At 34.4% G+C, this 26952-nt stretch overlaps 1 protein-coding gene across 1 annotated transcript in view; it reads left to right on the top strand.

The window, feature by feature from the left end:
- Positions 1-1462: 1462 nt before the first annotated feature.
- The window catches only part of LOC149778473 (hormone receptor 4-like), a 43180-nt gene continuing 17690 nt past the window's right edge, over positions 1463-26952 (top strand). Inside the window, exons 1-4 of the mRNA XM_089939335.1 lie at positions 1463-1765; positions 13082-14049; positions 17771-17919; positions 26055-26116. Coding sequence (XP_089795461.1) covers positions 1691-1765; positions 13082-14049; positions 17771-17919; positions 26055-26116 — 1254 coding nt within the window. The 5' untranslated portion in view covers positions 1463-1690. The remainder of the gene's footprint in view (positions 1766-13081; positions 14050-17770; positions 17920-26054; positions 26117-26952) is intronic.

Below are 26952 nucleotides of genomic sequence, written 5' to 3'. Positions count from 1 at the left end.
ATTTCTCAGTTTGGGCTTTTACCTTGGACACTGGAAAAGTGTTTGTTTGTGACCAGTTTGGACTTATATTTTAATTTATATTCAAATTATATGGATTCTAAAAGATTAATTCTTTTTCCTGGAAATATTAGAGTGCTTATACATAATTCTTGGACATTTCTTTCAATTTTATTTGGAAATTCAAACACCGGAATTTAGTTCGTGAATCAACAAAGAACTTTAGACACATCCATAATATAAAGGCTGCAATATACGTCATCGCCTTCCACCTTGGATTTTTCGTCGGGATTCGAAGTTGAATTCATTAAAACATTTCATTAGTAGGACTTTTAACATTTAATTCGTGGATTATTCTTGGATTATTTTTGGATCTGATTCTTAAAACCGTCAGTTCTTATTTTTTCATTTTTAGTGTCTTTAGAGGGAAATAAATTATTTGTTACATTTTTCAAAGCTTGTTGTTTTCACTCTTTCTTTTGTTACTGTTATTAGAGCCTAAACACGCAGCATAAGAATAGACAAAAGTTAGCTATGTAAAGATTTCGTTTGCATCTTACAATCATGGACAAAAATTAAGCATACAATATAAATTAAATATGCACGACATATCTTAAACATTGCAGCATATTTTTATGTTTGAAATCGAGGAATGACAATCTGTATTCTCTTAAGTGTTATTTTGTAACACACAGATGGCATCGGCCACACCTTTATCTATGCAACTTGTATTGATGTTGACGATCGTTGCTTTCATATCAAACTCGTACAAAATCTTTATAACCTCTCTACACACTGTTACCAGTATTACGTAAAGGGTACTAAAAAGAACTATTGTTCCAACTGATATTTTACTATTGTCCTAACTTTGGTTATACCTGTCTAAAGTGCTGGTCATCAGTGACATCTGAAGGTATACAGGATAGGTATTGCTGTGTCTGGAACAACCAAACATTGTCAAAATCTTTATGGCGTTTTATTTCTTCTGTATTACATATATAAAGCTACGATAATAAACCTTTTCACTGAGCATTAATTCCATCAAAATATTTCCATGATTAAAAACTGCATCGCGCACATACGTCTGGGTAGAGGCGCATACAACCATCAGAAGCCACTTTCAGATGGTCTACGGCTTCTGTACTTCTAGCACTGCTGGTCGAAGTAGAACGCGTGTATTCATCGTTCACACGCACCCCTTCAAGTCACGTTTCATTAAATAAACACACGAATCAATGCGCACAAAGAAGTAGATCATACATTTTAATCTGGAGCATTTATATGCAAAATTTTGAAGTAAATTTGTAATGTTATCATGCAAACTCATTATTTATATGTTATGTTAATAATATTTTAGCAAATTTTGCTTTTCATCATTGCGCAGTTTATTCAAGGTCATGTTCTAGAGCGCATCAAGAACTTGGTCTGTCATTTCAGACACGTGAGGTTAGAATTATAAGTTTGTACATGATTGTGTACACTGTGCTGCGTAACATTGGTATTTTATGTGTCATATTTTATTTCTTGATCAGTCTTAAGAGACATGGAGTAAATATTCTGGTTAGCACAGAAACTTTTTGACGAAATTTGGATTCATTATGATTATTGCTGTGTTGATGTTAGGTTTCAAGTTCAGGGTCACGTGTCTTGACAGAAGTAGGACAGTAGTTAAAACATAGTGTTCTGTGAAGGTATGAATGAAAGCTCCGTAAACAACATAAGCACCAGTTCTGTGGATTTTATTTTCACAAAGGGAAAGGATAATGCTGTAAGTATAGTGTTTATTGTAACTACATACGTAGTTATCGTCACTGACTAGTCCTAGTTCGTTGATCAGAAATTTGTGTACTGGGGTGGAATAAATGTTTTAAAGTCTATTTAAGTACTGCTAACTTGGCATACTTGTAGACAAACAAGTAGCTCCTCGCTTTGTTCCCCTGGCATTTCTGGTGGCGAAAATGTCAGAAAAAAATAGCGGAGATTACTTGTTGATCCAGGTGTACTTAGTGTAGGTGACTTAGCTATATATATATATATATATATATATATATATATATATATATATATATATGAGAGAGAGAGAGAAACTGGTGCATTTAAAAAAAAAAAAAAACGGTCTCCTAAAGTATCGAGCTGATAAATCTTATCGTCGGGGAAAGAAACAACATACATCCGTAAAACAAACACTACACCAAAGGCAAGATTTATCCAAGATTTTTTCATGTTTCAGAGATGGGAAATAAAATACGGATACACTACATGGAACCCTAGTCCACATGTTATTTATGTTTTGGTGCTAGCAAAACAGAAATATGTGATACGTCTTACATTGAAGGACCACGTGGAACCCAAGAGTGAGAGACAAGAAATTCAGAGGCCCCCTCCCAATAAAATGTTATAGTTTGTTAGGAAGTCTCCCACCCCACACCCTGAAAATTGTGGTGGTTGCTGTGCCACTATGGAAGCACACATATTCTCTATCACCATTAAAAGCATGTCTTTCCAGATTTGCTGGAATGGCGATGTGCATAAATGTTCATCAACACTCCATGAATAATTTTGAAGCACCTCAGTGCTAACTTCTTTTTAAGGCTGATACACAGAGTAAATAGCTGTCATATAAGTACAAGCCCCAGGGATTTACAAATTTGATGAAAGTAAGCTGAACTTGCCCCATGCAAATCTGAGCTTGCCCCATATATAATATACCAATATAAGAGAACAAGATAAGGTATATTTTAAGGAAGTCAGATTATATTTATTTAAATGTTTGTGTTTTCTTTGATCCTTCTTGGCATCTTAAAACCATATGCCAATAATTAAAGTTATATATATTAAATAATGCCAGTAGATGTGTATATTGTAAAGAACTGAATGGAGACATAGAAGAGTGAAAGCAGACTTGGACATGTGTACAGATAAATGGATAGAAATGGGCGTGAAAAGAGCTAGATTTTTAAAGTGACAATGAAAACTAGACTGTTGGTAATTGCATGTAGTTGTCTATAGATATGTTCAGCTGAAAGATGTGAACACTTATTTTATCTATTTACATGACAATTATCCTATTATTTTTAATTTTCATCATTGATATCGTAGAGAACATAGAATGATCAGTCAGAGTATTTGCCAACATTACTGCATTATATATTTGACAATCAGATCTATCCTGGTGAAATCTTAAAGTGATGTTCAAAAGATACATGAATGTTCCAGAGATTGGCAAAGAACAAATTGTAGTAACTTAAATTATGATTTATATACGAATCATGTATCAAAATAATAAGTATTGCTCCTTTGGTGAAAGCGAAAATGCAAAACACTTTTTTCTAGACTGTTCTAATTATTCAAATCTTAGAGATCAAATCCTCCTCTTATGATCAAAATATTATTATTAGCAACTATATTAACTGTAGAAAATAGAACACGAATATTTTTAACTCTGTAAAATTATATTTGGATGACCAAGAGATTTAATTAATTGTCTGAACTCACAACTATTTGAATCACAGTTAATTAGTTCTTATTCATTATTATCCTTTGTATGTAAGTTCATGCATATTTTCTATATAAACATTTGTACTGGTATCAAGGTCATATAATGTTATATTTCTGGTTTTTGTTGGGAAGACAGTGCTAATAAGCTTGTGCTTTCTACTGAATCCCCCCAAATCATGTTTGTAATTGCATTTGACTAAGTTTTTCAAATAAATATGGTTTAAACTAAACTAACAATTACCATCAAGTCACCTTTAAATCTGCAACATGCATACAAATATTTGACAATCTATCTTTTGAGAGGGATTTCAGAGCACTTGTTTTTGTCAGTTTAATTGTTTGCAGGGCATTAAGTACATATTGACCTACTGTAATTATCACGTAAACAACAGATCATGAACACCACTTCTGGGTGCTACATTTTTACAACAGCAATAATACGTTGAATAAATTTCTCATTGTTATTAGTCAATAGAGATGCATTCCTTCTATTTCCAAACACACCTGTAAAAAGATCTTACAAGTTGTGTTATTAACAATTAACATTAACTTGCCGTAAAATCGTTGACATGTGTCAAAGCTGAATTTGAAAGCTGATTGTTTTGAGTCGGCAAACAGATGAACTGTCCAAGGCTAACTTAGGACATGAAAGCCATCGAATCCTGGATATGTACAAATGTTATGCTTAAAATGTAACTGATATATTGAAATGTTAATATTTATTCTTTATTTGTTAAAAAGTTACTTTGAATAGTTTGTATTAAAACGTACTTTGAATAGTATATATTAAAACTTACTTTGAATAGTATATATTAAAACTTACTTTGAATAGTATATATTGAGATTTTCATGTCTCCATGAAAAAAATGCAAGACAGATCAGCCCTTGACATTGAGAACAAGATGAACATGATATTTATATTTATGTATAAGAAAATTGTACTACTGGTATATACAGGGCCTTCCATTAGATTTACAGTTGGAAGCATGGACCGTTCTCATTAAAATAGCTTCCACAGTGCTATTATTTTTTGTATTTACCCAGACCACTGATACTAAATTAAATCTCTTGTATCTTGTATTCCTTTCTGAACATTTTTTCTTGCTTTGGGGCATTACTTTACAAACTTGAACTTGCCTGAACTGAATTTGAGCTAGTTCTGGGAGTGGGGCGAGTGGATTTGTAAATCTCTGAGCTCAGGCTAAAATTTCCATATACCCTAATGGGCCCCATTTTTTGGCCATTAGTTTGACACGATATCAAAATTGCTGTACTTTTTAACCTTTACTTGACTTGTCTGTTTTTTTTTGTTTTGCCTCTCAAAATATTTCACATGAAGCAATGTTTTCTTCCAGGTCCTGATGGCAATCATTGCCCGATTGCTCTACTGTTCCATGAATTTTTAGATACTTCTTCACTTCTGTACACACAAAGTTCATGTATAGTTCTTGTTTTGGGTTTAAGGCCATTTCTCAGTGCAAGATATGCTATACATGGCTGCCAGTATATCTGGTTGATGAAGAACCCCGGGAAGACCCCAATAAGAATCTCCAACCCACAGGAAGCTACTGGCTGCTTTCTCACATACTCACATTGGCAGATCTTGAGACTCAAACCCACAGACACAGCTGAGATGACTGTGATCAGTAAAGGCGATGGACTTTAGACTACTCTCCCTGCTGGTACCCATTGATATATAATTTTGTATTCAGTTAACTAAATGATCTTCGTATTGTGGAGGGATTGCAGATAGGTCCCAGTTGGGAGCTGAGTATTACTAATTTACAAGTACCTTTCAAGAACTTAAAAATAAAAATGCAGAATTTCATTGGTGGTTTCAAGGTTTCTGTCATACAACATAGATAACACTTTTTTGGGGGAACAGGCATGATGGGCAGCTCACAAGAGGACCCTGGTTTAGATTTGGACATGGTCCAAATGTCAGGCTATTAGCTTTTTTTGAGCTCCGTACATGGTACCAGGTAATACCACAATGAATGAAAAATAGTATGACACAGTAACCAGACATAATTTATATGGGGATATCTGTAGTGTTCAGACCTATGTACAGGTGAGTTCATTTTTTATTGGGATAATGCCTCTGTACACACATGCAGGTTTGTAATGCAGACCTTATAGAAACTTCACCCTCATAGAAACTTTGCAACAGAACCCTAAATCATCCACCCAGATTTAGCTCCTTGCAACTTTGACTTTTTCAAAGATGAAAAATTTGTTATGGAGAAACCATTACAAAATCAGTAAAGAACAAATGGAAACAAACACCAAGTTTCTATGAATTCTGTCATGTGATGTGAAATGCTTCAGCACCTGTTCAGGATATGGGTCAACAAAATGGAAACAAACACCAAGTTTCTATGAATTCTGTCATGTGATGTGAAATGCTTCAACTCCTGTTCAGGATATGGGTCAATAAAATGGAAACAAACACCAAGTTTCTATGAATTCTGTCATGTGATGTGAAATGCTTCAGCACCTGTTCAGGATATGGGTTAACAAAATGGAAACAAACACCAAGTTTCTATGAATTCTGTCATGTGATGTGAAATGCTTCAGCCCATGTTCAGGATATGGGTCAGCAAAATGGGAGATCTACATTAGGTCAAGAAAGTTACTTTTTCAAGAAGGCCCACTAAAGATATAGATAGCTGATAAATTTTTTTATAGCATTTGTTACAGAACTTATTGATCAACCGTTATATGACTGACGTGTACCATCATCCATTGGTCCAATGACATTGTCACATGATACAGGCGAAAAAGTATCATGCTAAGATGGTCCACAGAGAGAGACAGAGACGGAGAGAGAGACTGTTGTAAAATGATAGACCAACTAACAGAGAGAGAGAGAGAGAAACAGTGTAAAACTGATATGCTGACAGACGAAGAGAGAGATGTTGTTTGGGGGTTAAGGGAGAATTACCATAAGGGCATTTTTGTTATTGTCAATCACTATGATTCTCTGTTGGTTTATTAGTCTGCTGCCTGACCAACCAACACCATGAAAGAAAGTGTGTGTGTATGTGTGTGTGGGGGGTTCCATTGGACATTTTCAGATTTAAAAATAATCTGTTTCTAGAAGCTTATCAATAGTTTATGAAATCTCCCCCCCCCCAAAAGAAACATTAAATAGTTTACAGTATGTGTGCAAAGAAGTTTACTGTATAGTGTCAACATACTATTGCAACTTTATATCATTCATATTACTGACACTGTAGATAAATCCCAAGGAAATGTACACACACCTTTATGATGAACCAGATTCTTGTAGGTTACTTGAGGCAAGTTCCATTTCAAGGGTTTCATCCAGCCCAAATTCCTTTTCTCTCTCACTCCAGGTTTCTGCATATTTTGTTATTTATGCATGGGGTTGATGGGAAGGGAAAGCAGAAAGGACTGCGATTAAATTTTGTACCATGTTAAATTTATTTAGAAAATATTTTTTTCATTATTTTTGCGTGTCATTAATGATTAATCATTCATCATTGATCTACTGAATTGATAGTGTCCAGTTGAAACAATGTTTATATATGCCTATTAATACACCACTGGCAGATCATAATTTGATCTTCCAACGCTGTTGGTATATTGAATTGCTTTATACCAACACTTTAAAAGCCATGTTTAATGTGTGTGTGTATGTGTGTATTTTCTTCGACAAACTGTAAATTTGACTTAGAGGCAAACACTCTGACCACTTGGGCCATCAGAGTGGTCCAAAATGAATTGGATGTTTCTTATTATATTTTGATAATGTGAACAAAATGATCTTTAAGTTTCTTATTAGTTATATTTTGATATTGTGTTAAAAAATGCAAAATACAGAAGATGCTAGAGGGCATTGGAAATAGATTATGCTTGTTGAAATTAGTACAACTATCAAAATGCTGCTGATACTGAAAAAAGTTACATTTAAGCATCACTTGCACACATATTATGGCTATATGTCTCTGTGTACGGATAGTCTGAAAGATGGAGATGGGGTTGGAGCTGCCATGGTAAAACCTCTTGACACCATTCTGGTGCAAGTTATTGGATAGTGGATTAAGCCTTCATGTTTACTTCTTACATCATATTCAAATGTTTGAACTAATTTAAAACCTGCATCCAAACAAATTTTGTCATCTTTTTGGATTCACTTCAGAATAGGGTTATTTTCCACACATATTGCATGATAGTGACTTTCTTGTGGGATCTTTACGTTTTACTAAATTTTGCCAGTCTCTTTGGTACCAATAACTGGTATTCCAAAACCTTTTTTTTTTTTTTACAAGTGGAGTATCGAAGAAATACATATGATGTTATCTCCGTTATTCAGTTTTTGTAGATCTGTATTCAGCGAGAGAATGAGATGAATTTTAAGTATTTAATCGTCTTGCAAGTAACACGATTGGAGTACGCCTCCAGCTGCTTGCATTCCTAATCCCGCCCGCACATAGGGACACCGCCTCCTCATCCACTTTTACTTCTGAACATGTTTTGGCAACTTAATAGCAGACCACTACATTTTTGGTCTTCCCCACCACCACCCAAAATTAATTCTTGGAGAGCCACTGGTCCAATATATGAACGATGAAAAGAATAAAAAGACAATCGGGTTAGAAATTTAATTTGATGAATGAAATTATATTTTTGATGCTTTTCGTTTAAAATCTGTATGGGGTTACAAACAAATGGGTGTGTGCGAATACTGTATAAATTTTGTTATCTTTATATTTTTAGAACTTTACAGTACTTTTAATCGATAATATATAGTCCGTATTGCGCTGAAATGCTGTGAATGTTTAGCTGTTGGCTTGTGGTTGGCACATTTTTTCTTCTTCTGGTAATTAGTTCACGTGTGCTCTCTTAGTAGGGCAGTTTATTTATGGAAACATAATTGCATTCGTCTGCCGATCTTTATAGGACAAGGTAGGAACTACATCGAGGTTACCTTTGACCTCGATGTGAAATGGGTCAAACACACTCCTAAACATGTGGGTTGTCTGCAGACATATGGGCCATGACGTGCTAACGGAAATAAACACCTACAGGCACTAGCTCTTAAAATGTGTAATACTGCATTTTGTATAGATGTAAAAGAGTGTATGTATGTACATGTATACACAGTACAGTGTTTCAGTGCTATTTCATGGATGGATAGGTGCAGTAACACATTACAGGAGGTATTTTGGCCACCAGAAAAAAAATAAAAAAATAAAGTCTTTATTTTGAGAGGTGGCCGAGTTAATTTCAAATAAGGAGTACCGGTAATATACATTGAGGCCCTCTATTGTGTACATATATAGTACTAGTATAAGCTAATAATATAATTACACATACACACACAAGCAAATACAGATCACATTAACAGCTATTTACATGAATGCTATATATATTGTTACATATATTAAAATGAAAATAAAAACTAACTTGCATACCAAGGAAGAGCACCTGACCATTGAATGCTGTTTTTTAATAGCTCCTTTTTTGCTAGGGTATTTTGAAATTATGACTTATGTATATTTGATTTGTATTATTTATTGACTTTTCTTCATGATTGTATGTTTGTATATTGGTATTTTGTACTTGTCCAGAATCAGGTTCATGTTGTACCTGACCAGTAACATTTATTTTGTAAACAACATAATGCATAGCTACAAAAAATTCTATAATTGTGGATTAAATATTCAGATCATTATTAATGTAAATGCCTTTACTTAAATTTGAGTTAAAGATGGTCTTGATTATGTCCTTAGAGACTTCCAGAATGGAAAATTCATTAAGTTGACAGTATTTCCAGAAAATGTTAATTGTGATCTAGGTCAAGATGAGGGATATATAATCTTGTTTACCGAAGGATTACTCATTCTCGCCTTAACATCTTAAGCAGAATCAGTCTTATTGTTGTCGCCTTTTCATTTGGGTGGATTGATTTATTCAGATTATTATTCACTGGAATTATAAAAAACTCAATAATATTCTGGGACTGGAACATTACTTTGGAGTCATAGTGGATTCAGACAGGGACATTTTTGGATTATATTATTGTGATACATCAAAAGACATAGTACATCATCACATTCCAGGCTATTAGCACGTTTTCACATTTGAGACATAAAGCACTTCAGTGTATTCAGTATTGGAATATATTTGGAATACCACTGGAATTCAGTTTGAACTTCATACATTTGAACTTGTGATAGAACTTTTAGGACTGTTTAGGATTTGATTCACAATACTGTAAGTTCTATTTAAATTGACACTTTGTATTACAGGGAAATAAATTATTTCTTGAATTTTTGAAAATGTTTAGTTTTCGCTTTTTTCTTTTACTTGGTTTAAAACCATAGAGTTGTACCAGACCACTATCCAGCATGTATAACTAGACATCTTACAAAATGATCTAAAAATGGTCAACAAATTGAAATACAATACAGAGACTTTAAACAGTTTGATGAAGAAATATTCTTAAATGATTTAGTTTGCAAACCCTTACACTCAGTATGCAATATAGCTGATGTCAACACTGCCTTAGACAAATGGTATCTGGATGTTCAATGCAGCCTTAGACAATCATGCCCCAATTAAAACAAAAAGGGTTAAACACCAAATTAACCCAAGTGGATTATCCCTGAGATCAATGAGGCTAGGCACCAAAGAGATAATTTCCACAAGAAAAAAGACATGAAAAGCTATAGAAAGTGGAGGAATAGAGCTAAGCACCTGATAGGTAAGGCAAAAGAGAACTACTATAAACAGGCTATTAATGAAAGTAAGAGTACCAAAACATTGTGGAAGCATCTAAAAGAGCTGAACCCACCCAAGAACAGTTGTCTTCCCCCAGACTTAAGCAAAATGATGATATATCAACATCTGTGCAAAACATTGTGGAAATGTTCAACAATTTCTTCATAAGTATCTCCAGTAACAGTAATCAGAACCAGACTAACATCCCGATTGAACTTTGATGCTCTTCTATCATTTATAAGAGCTAAAATTCCTGGTGATGATTATTTTTCAATAGCTAATGTTAGTTAAGTTGATGTTTTTGATATGCTAATTAAGGTGAATATTAATAAATCCTCTGGATTGGATGGTATTGGTCCACAAATTCTTAAAATTGCTGAACCAGTAATAACAAAGTCATTAATGCATTCATAAAGGTAAGTGTAATGGGTGGTAATTTTCCAGGAACATTGAAATGTGCAAAGGTTACATCTATCTTTAAGAAAGGAGAAAAGAAGGAGCCAGGGAATTACAGACCAATATTAATTCTACCTGTATTTTCAAAATTATTTGAAAAGCATATAGCAGTTCAGGTCTATACAATTTTTGAAACTTACTCTCAATTTTATTAAGCGCAATCAGGATTTAGAAAGTACCATTCGTGCCAAAGAGAACCTAAAGGAAATGGGTAATGGACATATGACTGTGATCGTTTTCCTTGACTTCAAGAAAGCCTTTGATCTTGTTGATCATGAAATTCTGCTGCAAAAGTTGAACTGTTACAGATTCAACAATCCTTTAAACTGGTTTAGATCATACCTAAACCAAAGGTCTCAACAAGTAAGCATTAGCAATATTAGCTCACAAACTATATCAATGATCTACCAGTAAATAATGAATCCACGAATACAGATTTGTTTGCAGATGATGCAACCTTGTATACATCTAGTTCTGATACTGAAGTTATCCAAATGAGATTAAACTCAGACCTTATTAGAGTCCAGAACTGGGCACAACAAAATAGGATGGTAATTAATGAAGGTAAAACAAAATATATGATTTTGGGGACATCAAAAAAGCTAGACAAGTCAGGGAACCCAGAACTATCTCTTGCAATGAATAATCATTTGTTAGAAAATGTCAAACATGAAAAGCTTGTAGGTGTGTCCGTAGATAATAATTTATGATGGGATGACCATATTCATAAACTTTGTAAACTACTGTCATCCAGAATTGCCCTACTCAGCAGAATCAAGAAATATATACCTATGGAAACTCACAATCTGCACAACAAGTCATATATTCTTCCAACAATGGATTATTGTTCAAATGTATGGGGAAACTTTACTGACTTTACCACTTATTAAAATTTGCTACTGGGTAACTGAAATTTGCCATTGTGCTGAAAGCACAGTAAATGACTTAAAAATATATAAAAAGTACAAAGAGTTGTTGGCTCCATTTTTTTTTCTTCAATTTACATTTGAAGTTCAGGAAGTGAAAATAGCCTAGCAGAGCTATCAGTTTCTTGATAGTTTCATATCTGAAGTAAGGCCAAACAGTGTACTCATTAGTGATCTTCAAAATCTTGTTATTGTTAATTCACTAAAAGACATAATGTCTAGTTGATCATAAATAATAGTGGTGCCAATCTGATGACCTGTACATTTACTAAAAATAGCATTTCTTCAAAATTGCTTTAACTGTTAACAACTTTATTTTTCCAGTTGCAAAAGATTGCAAATACAGGACAAGGTTTGGTTTGAAATTTGTACGGTTTGAAGGGATATGGATTATGATTGTGCCGGGTAAAGTCCTTTCGAATACCCGACATAGGGATACAATTTATAATGGACCAGATGCGGACTATTCCTATTTGGTCATCCAGTATAGCCATCACAACAACCATCTTGAAAATCTTGCTATTGTAGCTAATTGAAAATTCACATTGACAAGAGCTTTTCACCAGAAGACTTCTTAATTATGTTTTGTTGGTCCTAAATGAAAATTGTGCATGTGACTATTGGCTGCTGACAATTTATCCATCGTTAGGACCTCCATCTAATTTCCTTCTTTTCTATTTATAGTAACTGTACATGAAACAGTTCCAAAGCAGACATCTTTATTTAATGTGAAACCACTTGCCACATTTTCCTTATATTTTAATATACAATCTGAATTGAAAAACAATGGTGCCAGATATTATGAGAAGTGGGCTTTATCGACGTGACTCATGTTACATGACTGAAGCATGTTAGAGGAGAGGGAATTTGTTAAACTTAAAACATGTTGCATCAGGAAAAGGACAAATCGATAGCACTTTACAAGTTTTGAAGAAAGGAATTCGACTGATGTAATATTGCATTTATCATGACCATTCAGCACAAGTTAGACATGTAGACTAGTTAAAGTGAGTGTTTTGCATAAATAATTTATCAGTTTGTTTTGTATCTGTACTCTCGAACTTACTACTAATCCACATGGATTTAACTGATTTGTGACAAGAATTTAACTGCAGATCCAAGTATGTAGCAAAAATAATTTACATTTTTCATGCAGCTTTCTGTAATCATGGCATGTATTATATAGATTGCTTTTTTATGCTTAAATTAGGCTTTATGCCACATATATTAGTAATAATTATGCTTATATCTCTCTTGGGTGTTGGCATCATATGAAACTACAAAAAGAAGTTCAGGTTCCCATTTAATTCAATTTATCCTTGATTGTGTACCCAGGTAACCGATTGTTATGATCAGCAGGTACCTGGTAGAATTGTTCTAAAATTTTGACAGCTTTATTGGAATCACTTCTAATTTAAGGTATTGTAATAAAGTTATTGTTTTTTTTATTATAGATTTTAAATATGGACTCAGAAAAGCAGTTTGCTGAAGGGATGGATGTGCAGAACATTAGCTTATTTCAAGACCTGAAATTAAAGCGGAGACGTGTAAAACATCTGCTTGCCAGTTTCACAGCGACAAATGACATGGTGTCCACCAAATCATACTCCGAGGCAGATTCGGATCGCCATAGTGATAACAGTTCTGAGAGTGGGGAAAGTGGTTATGTCAGTTTTGCCAGCTCATCTAGTTTGCTAGAAGAGGAATGTAAAGGAATCAAGGAAGATGCTCCAATTAAAGCTGAAAGCAATGCCCTTATTCTTCCCCCTCCTTTTAATGGACAAATTGAAGGTGTTTCTAATACTATGCATGTTGGTGTAGCATATTTGGGAATTCCTGAGGGAGCTTTTCTGCCAAATGGTCAATCAGGGAATGCGCCTAATGGTATGCAAAACTTTGACACAATGAAAATGGAGCTAATGCCAGTTGTGACCAGTATTTCAGAGAGCATTCCATTGAATGGAATGGCCAGCATTCCTATATCAAGTATGGTTGGCAAAATGGGACCAGGTCTGCAGCCTGTATTTTTTACCACAATGCCAAGTGGCTTCATTATGACCTCTGGTGGGCCAGTTCCCGTCACGAAACCCACCTTCATCTCCAACAAAGATATCAAAACGAATGGGCAAATTCAGCAGCAAAATGTTGTTGGTACACCATCCGTCATGTGTAGACAGGACTCGTGTAGTGAAGAAGATCAACAAAAGAAGAGAGAATTGGAGGCAGACTTCATTGAACATTACACTAATGGTACTTTTATGTACCATGGTCACATGACATTTCAGCCCCCAATGACTACAGCAAGTAAGAGTCCCATAGTGGATATAGATATTGAAGAGAGATGCCAGTTGGAGCCTATGGTGTGTGCCATTTGTAACGACAAAGCTACAGGGCTTCATTATGGGATAATTACATGTGAAGGGTAAGTTTTGTGTCAAATTACTTCAAGGGATAAAGATGACATCATTTATCACACACATACACACATTCCTGACGTATTTATAATGCAATGAGAGGATCAGTTCTTATCTATCACTTGCATTTGCTAGTAATTTTAAAACTTTAATATCATTAAGGGGTCAAGCTAGACTCAAATTTTAGTGAGAAGTTACTTCTTTTGGACCAGATAGGGAAAAATGAGAGCTTAACAGGATGCAGTGGGAGCAAAGCAGAAATGCAGTTTTTATATGTGTGTTCTTTGGTTGTACATGTACTTTGATTCTCAATTGAACTGTGTCCTCTATTTCTCATTATTCATTTTTGCATTAAACATTGGTTCTAATGAATTTATTATCTTAAAGTACAAAATTCTCCATGTGTGTGTGTATGTATGTATGTTTAATTTGTATTATTTTTGGCTTTTTTCCATGGTTATTTGTTATGTCTATTTGTATTGTGTTCTTGACCTTTGTCCAAAGTCAAGTCCTAGGTGAAGTAGAGTTGGTATATGATCTTGTTTACCTAAGAATTATTCTTTGTTGCCTTAACATCCAATGCAGAATCAGTCTTATTGTTGTGTTCAGTTTTTAATTTGGTTGCATTTATTTATTTATTCAAAATATTATTCATGGAATTACAAAGTGCTCAATATTCTTGGGGTTAAACATTAATTTTGAATCATAGTGAATTCAGACAAGAACATTTTTGGATAATATTATTGTGATGGTTCAAAAGACTTGGCACATCGCCACACCTCACGCCATTGGCACATGAGCACATTTGAGACTACAGGCACATCAACACATTCAGTATCAGAATTTATTTAGAATACCACTGGAATTAAATTGGAACTTCATACATTTGGACTTTTGATAGAATTTTTGAGACTGTTTTGGATTTTATTCACAATACATTAAGTTCTTTATAAATGTTCACTTTACAAAACCGGTTGGTTTTCATGCTTTTCTGGTTATTAGTTTAAGACCATAGAGTCATAAAAAGTTAAGCACATTATGTAAGTGTATGATTTTATGATATTCATTGTAGTCATACTTGAAAGTGTTTATGTTTGTATGGAGAGATATTATACAATTTTTTTCGGCAATGTGACTTTAAAAAACACGGTAGAAATTATATATTGTAACTGAAAGATAATAGTATTGCAAATTTAAGTTGGCAAAAAATGCTTAATTAACTATCACTTAAATAAAAATTTGTTTTACGTTCTAAAACTTCACTAGAAACTGGTTTGAAACAACCCTATACATAAGGGCATATGCACAATGTCTTCACACCATAGTATTCATCCATTCAAACCAGTGTTACTGATACCACAGACAAGTAACCTGAGCTTTACAACTAGATGAAGTTATTTCAAAATTAAATGTGAATCTTTTATTAGCTCATTTCTTGGTCAAGTTTTAAAAAAGTGGAAAAAATAAAAAAAGAAATTGCTTGTTTTAGTGGCATTTGATTAATCATTTATATTTATTTGTAATTACAGTGATGTAACAGTAATAGACATACGCATATGAGCTAAAATTGATTACAGTAGTTTTTAATGATGTGCTCTTGTTAAGTCATGTGGTCAAATTACATTGTGTAGAGACCAAGAAGAGACTTCAACATTTAATTCCATCATTGCAGATAAAATATAACAATTAAAGACCAACTGAAGATTTAAAGTATGAATGAACTAGACCCTTCTTTACAACTGAATCGTCAGAGAGCCAAGAACACACTTTCCATGTGGGTGCATCTATTTTTAGAAAATGGGATTTTTTAAAATATGACCACCCACATTCCAGCTTCTTTACATCAATCTATAGATTTGATTGCAGCTTATGGTTTTTGGTATTTATAGATGCTCTTGTAATTACATGGCATATTGGTTAGATATTATTTGCTTCACTGCCCTTTTTATATTTTCACAAAAGTGAATTATGTAAGAAAACAACCAGGACCTAAATTTACAGCGCTTCTAAAATTCCACAACATAGCATTGTCCCATACATTTCTGGACAACATATTTTTAGTTTTAGGCTAAATCTTTTATCATAAAATATTTTGACTTTGCTTTCTAAGAATTGTATATTTTCCTTAATTTATTTGTCTAATGATTCATGAAAGTCAAATGAATATGTCCTTCCTACTCACACTGATCACAATTATTAACCCTTGACAGGTTTACTTATGGTTTCAAACTGAGTAACATCAGCAACTATTTATAGATCCTACACAATCTACACTCTTAATATCTTAAAATAGAATTTTATACCCTTGAACAAAAAGAGCTATCTAATATCTTAATGCAATAGGATCATTACAATTTTCCGTCATGAACAAAATTTACACATAGTTACAAAAAATATAGATATACATAATAACTAAAAACATGATTGAGTTGTTGTTAAACACCAGACCAGGTTAAATCTTATCAATTTCACTGGCAACCATTGTTATAATTTATTTGAACCGTCATTCACTGTCACAAGCAGATGTGTGTCAAGTAAAGTTATGGATTAAGTAAAGTACAGCCCACACGATTTTAAAAAAAATCTACACTACAGTTGGGACTTAATCCCTTCACTTTCACTCTGCAACACACACACACACACACACACACACACACACATTCGACTTTTTGCAGTGAAGTAACAATACAGATATTAAAATATAGGGGCATAATGATTAATCAAAATATTGATATATCAATACTTTTTCCATATCTATGTCTATATCAATACAAGAGGTGAAGAATCAATACAAAACTACACATAACTGGGGCATATTCACTGTGTGACACACCAGAAGAATTGGCATTCGAACTATGTCCATATTGATACAGTGAAACAGAAAAAATTCACATAGAAGTGGCTTATTAACTGAATTTTAATTTACTTAAATCATATGTGGGGAACAAGTTTTTAATGTTCCCATTTATGTTGATATATGTCAGCGACTGAACAAGCTGATGAGATTTAAAAAAACAAATTAGAACTGAATCAGCAAACAGTCATATTCCAAAACAGACAAGTGATATAGTCATGTTAATTTGTAGAAGGGAAGTGGGTGTTGTCAACAATTTCCTTTTTCACTGGCATAAACAAGTACATTTGCTGGATGTACACTGAAGGATTTGGTTGTTAGTTATTTTGACTCCCACATTCACACTTTTTACATAAAATGTAATTTGCAGGAGGAAATTGCTCCATTTCATCTGTTTTGAACTTAGCACCATAATTAAACGTTAAAAAAGGAAATTGGTAATAAAATGTTTTAAAAACATTCATGCAGTGCAAAACAAAGGGGTGTGGCAACCAAGATGAGTCCACCTGATCAAATGGAGCAGCCTGAAATGGTCTAAAATATGGAAATAAAAATCTCTGACACCTAACAGGGAATCTGGACATAGCTTGTCAAGGACGATAATGTCATATGAACAGATGATAGGTCTGCATCTTATTAGAAATGCAACCAGTATGTCAACATACATAAAATTGCACCATCACACACATGACAGGCCTTCAAAAGATCAAATTTGATGTGTATAATGATATGTTTTGTATCACAGGCTGTGTATCATGAATCGTATTGATACATGGCAGAGGTGTATATTTCACCCCTGGTAAAAAAACCAGCCCTATTCAGTTTCCCAATCTTTGTCTGGCATTGGTAATCGTATGCTGTTTTTGTCATTTTAGATGCAAGGGGTTTTTCAAGCGGACAGTGCAGAACAAACGCGTGTACACATGTGTTGGCAGTGGAGACTGTGAAATAAACAAGGTCCAGCGCAATCGTTGTCAGTTTTGCCGTTTTAAGAAATGTCTGCAGATGGGAATGGTTCTTGCAGGTAATTTTTGATGTATTTGTATATGGCACTTCCATTCCTTTACATGAAAATACACAGGTATAGAAAACATGAATTAATTTTGAATTGATTTAATTTGTTCAGTCTTTGCACTTTACCTGTAGCGATGTGGAATGGTTTATGCTTTGCTTTCAAATATTTAAGCCGTATATATATATTTTGACGTGGAAATTGCATATTGACATGAGACAATGTTTCAAAAGAATCCAGAACATAATGTGCCTGAAGGTGTGGAGCACCTAAAGCGTGTTTCACTTATTTGTTTAATACATTGTTGATTGTCAGTCGTGTAACTGATTCTTTCAACTTTGAGATTTTTTCCTTCAGGAGTCTTAGTGAACTACATTGGTATAGCTAAGCACAAGGTTTGAAGAGTTTGCCACCAGGATCTGAAGAAGACGGATGCATTATATATGATAATGGTTTCTTAAATTTCTGAAAGAAGACTGAATCAGAGGAAAATTCCCTTTAGATTCTATTCTGAATTAAATTGTACTGGCTGAAATCTATAATTGTTAAACAAGATGGTATGTGATGGATCATTGTATTGTGGTCTGGTCTGAAGTATTTGCTGAAATTTGTGTCTTAATTTCTCACTGCCTTTCACTGCTCCCATATCTTTTGCCATCCGTTGCATTAACATTATGACATTTAGGCCAGTTCTATAAGCCATAATGCGAAGTTAATCTTATGCTGAGTAATATCGTAAAATCAGAGAGTGTACATTCAGTTTGCTTAGAAAAATGAGAACTGCATACAATATGCAATAATTTTGTCCCATTTTTAAGTAAACAGACACTTTTACAAAATCTTATATAAAACTGCTTGTTTGAATGTATTCTTACTAAAATTGCTTCCAGGCATGGATTGTATTTTTCTTCTGCCAGGATGATCTTGGACATTTTGCAAAGGGATGTAACTCTTAAACTCATTAACCCCTGGTAATTTTTGAAATAGAAGTAGGTAATTCATTTTTAGGGTTATTTTGTAATACACACAAATACATCTTCCAAGAGATTTTTGTTTTGCCATATGCTTTTGGATTGCTTATTTTGCTTATGCAGGTGCTGAAGGGTCAGCTTTGGCCCTTTTTTTGCTTTTTTATTTATTGGACCCATCATTTCCTTGTCCTGGCCACTTTGTACTTCAAATCTCAAACTTATCCTACTTTTTGTGAACATTCACCTTCCCATGTGCATTTGAGACTGGACTGCTTTAGATCTCATGTCAAAAAGACTAAAATATCTGGACAAAAAAATCTAGTTCTGACAAGCGATAACCCACATATTTTTGGTGTAAAAAAATTTGTCCTAAAAATTACATTTTACCAGTGTATTTTGTAATGCAATTACAAAGTCCAGATTATTTGGCATCATTCTAGAGTTGCATCTTGTCTTCTGTAATTACCACCCACTGTGGTGTTTTTTCAAATGATCTTGATGGTACAGAGCTTGGAAGTAGGGTACAACCCACATAATGTAGGGTTAATGAGTTATTAAGGTTTTTGGAAATCTCTTACAAATTGTTAAGGCATGGCTATTTTTATAATTTATGTGCAGTATTGATGAACAAATGATCAGATACGTCAGGAATATTCAAATTTGGTGATGTCATTCAAATCCACTGATTAACTTATTAATGCCTTGAGATTTATTTCATTTTTGTTGGAAATGGGAGTATGAAATGCATTTTGTATTTTTGAATACATCCAGATACATCTGCTTCCAAGAGATTTTCATTTTGATGGATGACTAGTTGTATTCAAGACATTTCTGATTAGCTAGTTTGCTCATGCATGTGCATAAAGGTAAAAATTGGAAATTTTTGTGTGTTTATTGGACCCATCATTTTCATGTCCTGGTCACTTTTTACCCACTTTGGTGTGAGTTGATTGCATTATAATTTTTAATGTTTGATTGCTTTATACAGTTTGTCTATGCAAAGCAACATGCATTTGTTCACTAAAATTGGAGAGTTGTCCAAAGATTTATATATGTCTTTCCAGCAATCCAAAAATAAAAGGGACATATTACACGTATGTCCTACACATCAGTCATATGACTGTACAAACATGAGCACAAACTGCAAGCAGTTCCTTTTAGACATGACCTGTACATCCATTGAGAAACAAAGCTATGTAATATGCAGAGTAACTAGTTGCTAATTTGATGTTACAAAATTAGTACAGGAATATGAAAGATTAATAATCATGCTTATCGTCAGTTTCTGATGCATCAAAAAGCAAGGGACTGATGCTGTACTGGCTAAAAGGAATTTCCATCAGTTCAAGGTAAAACTGTTTCTTCCTTTTTAACACCTGAATGTAGAAATATTCTGTGATCATCAGTTATAACCAACTGTATGCCATAAGAAGTCATTTGATGAAAATCTCATGTCCATATGACTGTTCATTTAGGAGAAGTAACAGAAACTAGATTTTCTTGATGGCCATTGTGGCAGCCATGTTGGATGTAAAATTGGCAAGGAAACATCAGTCAGAAGACATTTATCTATTGCTTTCCATTCAGGAAGAATCGTGACTGCATAATTTTTAAGCTGGCTGCTGTAGTGGCCATATTGAGTGTCAAAATTGGTATCCTTTTCATTTAGGACCAAGAAGACACTATAATAAGTTTTTTATGGTGAAAACCTCATGCTGACATGAAGGAGTAGTGATAGCAAGTTTACAAGATGGCTGCTATGGCATCCAAAATAGGATGTCAGATTGGCACCATTTTAATTTAGGACCAGCTAGACATAAGAAGTCTTGATGTAAACCCATGACCATCCATCTAAAACTAGAGATAACCAGATTTTCAACCTTCATCCGATCTCTTGGGTTATAATTCTTGATGCCTTGTTGCTGGCCTTCTATCTCTTGGTCTGACAGCAAGCCGCAAGTGGATGGTATCTCTTGGGTTATAATCCTTGATGCCTTATTGCTGGCCATCTATCTGTTTGTCTGACAGTGTGCAACAAGATGATGGTATCTCTTGGCTTACAATCCTTGATGCCTTGTTGCTGGCCTTCTGTTTCTTGGTCCAACAGCATGCACCGCTCATTGGCATCTCTTGGGTTATAATCCTTAAAACCTTGGTCTGGCAGCATGCCACAGCTTGATGGCATCTCTTGCATTATAATCCTTGATGCATTATTGCTGGCCTTCTGTTTCTTGGTCCAACAGCATTTACAGCTTGGTGGCATCTCTTGGGTTATAAACCTTGATGTCTTGGTCCAGTACCATGCCACAGCTTGATGGCATCTCATGGGTTATATATCTTGATGTTTTGGTCCAAATCATGCCACAGCTTAATGGCATCTCTTGGGATATAATCCTTGATGTCTTGTTCCAACAGCATGCCACAGCTTGATGGCATCTCTTGGGTTATAACCTTTCATGTCTTGTTAGATAAGGAGCACACTTGTTAGTGTGATTCATGGGACAATTTGTATTCAAGTTTTTACAACCATCAGTAAATGATGTACCCACGCGCTTTCATATTTCTCTGAAAAGAAGAAATCACATAAAGTGTACAACATCGAAGCCTTTCCTGGGTCATACTTTAGCCATTCTTGTACATTTTCCCAGCACTGCCGGTCCTTTTTTTTACTACCTTCTCTTGATCATATTTATGATTGACCTGTGTCTTGTCATTATCTAATTTCTGACGTTTCAGGGGCAGCTTTGCACCTTGTAAAAACTTCCTCTTTTATATTTTCACTGCAAAATACATTGAATGCCTGTAAACAAGAATATAAATATTAAAACACCTTATTAGGTATAATTCCAGATTATTCATTGAGTTGGCCAATGCAGTCTTTTCTGAGCAGGAGGGAAAGAGTTTATATTTGCACTCTGCTAGAACTGGCCAAAACGTGTTTTACACTTTCACCACAATAAAATATAAACTATTTAATTTGATTTCAACTGTAATATTGGATTACCAAAGTAGCTTTGATCCTTAAATCGTGTGTGTGTGTGTGATTTGGATTTTTAATGTAGCTTAAAAAAAAATCAGTCATATTGCTACGATGTCTGCTGTATGGCAGTTTATAGTGATTTCTAGCACTGGGGCATCATGCTGCAGACATGTAGCATCATGTCCCACCCAGTCACATTATCCTGACACCAGGCCGACCAGTCCTAACACTAAACTCATAATGCTAAGTGCCAAGTGAGGCAGCTGTTAGTACCATTTTTGTAAGTCTCTGGTATGACTCAACTGGGGATTGAACCCATGACCTCCCACATCTGAGGCGGATGCTCTAACCACTAGGCCACCGGAGCGGTCCCTTAAATCATTGTTTAACCTATTTAGAATTTTTTTGCAAATTTATAACCTGTAGCGCAGCCTGCCAGTTTATATGATACATACTCTTACAAGTCAAGTACAACTGCAACAAAGCAAGGACCTTGATCCGCCATCACACAAAGTGCCAGCAGATCAGGATCTATATTGTTTATTCTACTGATTACACCTAACAAACTGGATAGACCCAGATCTACAGCACATTATGCAACAGAAAATTTAGTAAATCATATTCAACTTGTAAGCGACAGTGTATGGTATTCTTTGTCACTGAGGTACCAGCTTGGTTGAAATGGTAACAATAAATAATGGACTCGAGAATAGGTGAATAGTTTTATTTTACTGAATAGGCATTTAATTGAATCATACAACTGTAGGTTACTCAATCATTTGACTGGTGTAACAGAAAATAAATGACAGAAAGAAGACTTAAGGACCAGGAATTAATTTGTTAGCCTGAAGCTCCGTCTTTCTCTCAATCTTCTCATGAGATGATGAGTTACACATAGGCTTCGACTGGAGCTAAAACAATACCCAAACTTTCAAATCAGAATACATTTTGTTTTATTATCTTAAATACAGAATTGGTACATGATGAGTTTCTCCGCATTTTGTAAATGAAACAAACGAGGTAAACTATACACTGTCCAATTAGTATAAAAGGGAAACAACTTCAAACCTGCTTGATGATAAATAGTCAGAGTTGTCTTCAAGGGAAACAACTTCAGACAACTTTGTCAACATGAATAGACAAATTAGTCTGCATGTTAACTTAAACCTGCTTTGTCGAGATCTTGAATATTATATTTGCTGGCCATTAAGTTGATACTTTTTTACCAGAAAATCGAGGTTTCATCTTACACTATGAAGCAACTTTCATTTGGATTGTATAATTTAAATGTCTTGATCCTAAGCCATGTAATTTTTTGTTTGTAAAAAATAGTTCTCCAAAAGTACGAGTAAAAGTAATAATTTTGGGGAAGAGATCATGTACAAAAAAGAGGACAAAAAATTGAAAAGGATATTAAAATATGTAAGAATAAAATTCACATATATCATGTGTAATTGTGCTACAGCAGCATGCACTAGTAATATATGTTGTTTAAATTTGATTACATAAATGTGCATTAGAATAGACAAGTTAGAAAATCAATAACATTGACAAAGACAGGTGTACCATCTTATTTTTTCTTATTGTTTCTTGTGATCGAATAAAATATGTCCTAATATTTTAGAGACGGAAAAAAGGGTTCAGGATGATTGTAGACTGTATTGTTTAGTTACCTGACAGTTGTAATCTTACTCATGTACATGAGCTATACTATATTCAGTTATCAGTTAATACCACTGAGAAAATAGTTCCTTATAGTTTTTGTTAAGATATTCATTGTCCCAATAATAACATGGCTTTGCATTGTTGTTTACTTGCTAATTAAATATGCTACAGCTGTGATCAGGTCATTCCAGATAGCACCTGTTTGCAGTCAAAATTCGGTCAAAATTCTGCAGACCAGATCGAATTTGTGAGGCCACCAATAGGGAAATGAGGCTACCCACAGGGTATTGTGAAAACCTACCATGTAATGCCAGTAAATGACATATGCATGCTCGTGTAAGTTCACAACCAGTGACCTCTTTTTACTCACTGACAGAGCAATTTAAAGTAACAACTAACATGGTCAGTGATCAAAACCAAATGATGCCTAAATACAGGAAGTGCACATGCACTCACTGATAAAGGATACTCTTATTTGTTGGGAATATAGAGGTCATTGTACATGCAAAGAAAATTGCACAGCATGCTAAATGGTCATGGAATTAAACCTAAATAGTCTCAGTATGGACATAAATTTTGTGAATGTTTAAACTTTGAAACTGTAGGAGTATGGTACGTATAGTTTCCATTTACTTTTAATTGATTACTGTTTTCTCCCTATGACCAAAGCTTCAGCTAAACAGGGGCAGTAAGGTACAAAATAACATGAAGATGGGTTGAAATTTCTCTCTCATATCAGGGCAGATTTTATTTTGATCATGAGATGCTAGAAGAATAATGAGATGGAATGCATATGCCTCCCTCTGTCTGTCTCTCTCATCAAAACAAAACTGGAAAAATCATTTTTAGCATCAGTGATGCAATTTCCCTATTGCTAGGAATCAGAAATAGCATAGTGATAAAATTAATATTTGCAGATTTGACTAATACTCTACATTGACTTATAGGGCAGCAAACATGGTAGTCTTCAAGGAAACAACTTCAAACCTGCTTTGTCAATTTTTTTAATATAAACATCGCTCCAACATTGCCATTTTGATTCAGGCATTCTTGATAAGATAATGAATAAAACACCAAAATTGATAAAGAACATGATATAGAATGGGTCATGTCAAAGTCAGCAATGTTTTTGCATATCAATAAACATTTAAAAAATGTAATTAAATGGGCCACATTTCCTTGAGCTTTTTATTAAAAACTATCTCTGTAAGTCAGGGTCTGCATGTGATTACAGTTAAAAACAATCTCTGTAGGTCAGATTCTGCATGTGATTACAGTTAAAAACAATCTCAGTAGGTCAGGGCCTGCATGTGATTACCGTAAAAAACAATCTATAGGTCAGGGTCTGCATGTGATTACAGTTAAAAACAATCTCTGTAGGTCAGGGTCTGCATGTGATTACATTTAAAAACAATCTCTGTAGGTCAGGGTCTGCATGTGATTACATTTAAAAACAATCACTGTAGGTCAGGGTCTGCTTATGATTACAGTTAAAAACAATCAACTGTAGGTCAGGGTCTGCATGTGATTACAGTTAAAAACAATCTCTGTAGGTCAGGGTCTGCATGTGATTACATTTAAAAACTACACATCAGCAGTTCAGGTTCTATTTTAGTTATTTTATTTATGGTTACAAATGAACATCGTAGACTTTAGCCTGCCAGTGCACTACATACTAGCAGTCAGGGTCTTTTCAGTGATTGTACTTACGACTACAAATGAGCAGCACAGACTGAGATCCATCAGCACATTACAGACTGGCATGTCGGTGTCCACTTTGTTTGTTCTACTTATGAGAACAAATAAATAGTGTAGACCAAGATGTACATATGCCCTAGACAGGTGGCAGGTCAGTGTTTTATTAGTTTTACTTGTGAGTACAAATGGAAAGCATAGACTTGGATCTGCAAGCACATTCTACGCTGACAGGTCAGAGTGTGCTAAGGATTATAAAAAAAAACATTGTAGACTTAGATCCTAATTGTTTTTTTGTTGGGTTTTTGCAGCTTTTGGCACATTATTTTATTTTAAAATGCAGTAACTTACTTAATTGACTAGAAATACTCATCAGTATTTCATCCCTATTTTCATGCTCAATTAGAAACAACTGTTGCCCGAGTGGCCGAGTGGTCTAAAGCGCTCACCGTTCCGGATCACTGCCATCTCACCTCTGTCTGCGTGGGTTCGAGTCCAAGGCTCGGCTAGCGTGGGTACGTGGGAAAGCCTGCCAGTAGCTTCTCGTGGGTCGGTGGTTCTTCCCTGGGTTTTGCAGGGTTCTTCCTCCACCAGTTATACTGGCCTCCATGTATAGCCTATCTTGTGCTGAAAAATGGCGTTAAACCCTAGAACAACAAAAAAAGAAACAACTGTTGTTAGAGAATTTTGGAAATGGTTTCTTTAATACTGGGTTAAATCTTGTATGGATTACCTTGCACAGAAACTACACAGTCCTATATATAAATAATAGTAACAATTAAGTAGATGTGACAGTGTCATAAATATAGTAATGAAAGACAAATTTGTTATTGCAGCTGTTCGAGAGGACCGAATGCCAGGAGGTCGGAACTCGGGAGCTGTTTACAATCTGTACAAGGTGAGTCAATCAGTGCATAAGATTTGTGACTTAATGTCATGAAAAAGGGACAGAAATTCTCTTGGAACCATGAGACAGAAATTCTCGCTGACCTATGAGAAATGCAAGGTGAGGTATGTAGATATACATGTTGTACCACCTTGCATGTCTTGAGAGGTGACTTACGGAAGTATCATTGTTGCCCTGGGTTATGTTTTTGATATTGTTCCTGTTGGGAGGTCTTGGATTGTTTTTTTTCCACAAGAATATCAGTTTATATGTATCAAAAAAATTGGACTTTGTCTTTTAAGGTTTTTATGTACTTCTGTCTTTATCTTTGTGCGGCAGGGGGTTGTTTTGTGTTTTTTTTTAGGTGGGAGGTAGTACCTAAACTTACTCTTCACTGTATAGCCAAGATGTGCTGATGTGCTGTTAAATCCTATACATACTGACTGACTTGTGACAGCATTAAGTTTCAAAGTCTGTAGTTTTCATTAGCGCTTCAGATTCAGTCTTTAACAGTATGAGAAATGCACAGCTGAGTACTTGCTTAATTCAGAATTATTTGATACAGTATTTGTTTATTATAATGTATTGGCAATATTTGTTTATTATAATGTATTGGCAATATTTATTTATTATAATGTATTGGCAATATTGTTTATTATAATGTATTGGCAATATTTGTTTATTTTAATGTATTGCCAATATTTATTTTAATGTATTGCCAATATTGTTTATTATAATGTATCGGCAATATTTGATCACTATAATGTATTGGCAATATTTATTTATTATAATGTATTGGCAGTATTTGTTTATTATAATGTATTGGCAATATTTGTTTATTACAATGT

The sequence above is a fragment of the Sinohyriopsis cumingii genome, chromosome 17 (genome assembly GCF_028554795.1).
Source record: "Sinohyriopsis cumingii isolate HCF-2022 chromosome 17, ASM2855479v2, whole genome shotgun sequence".
In the NCBI taxonomy this organism is placed as follows: Eukaryota; Metazoa; Mollusca; class Bivalvia; order Unionida; family Unionidae; genus Sinohyriopsis; species Sinohyriopsis cumingii.
The sequence above is the reverse complement of the archived record's forward strand: the minus strand, read 5'-3'. Positions and strand labels throughout refer to the sequence as shown.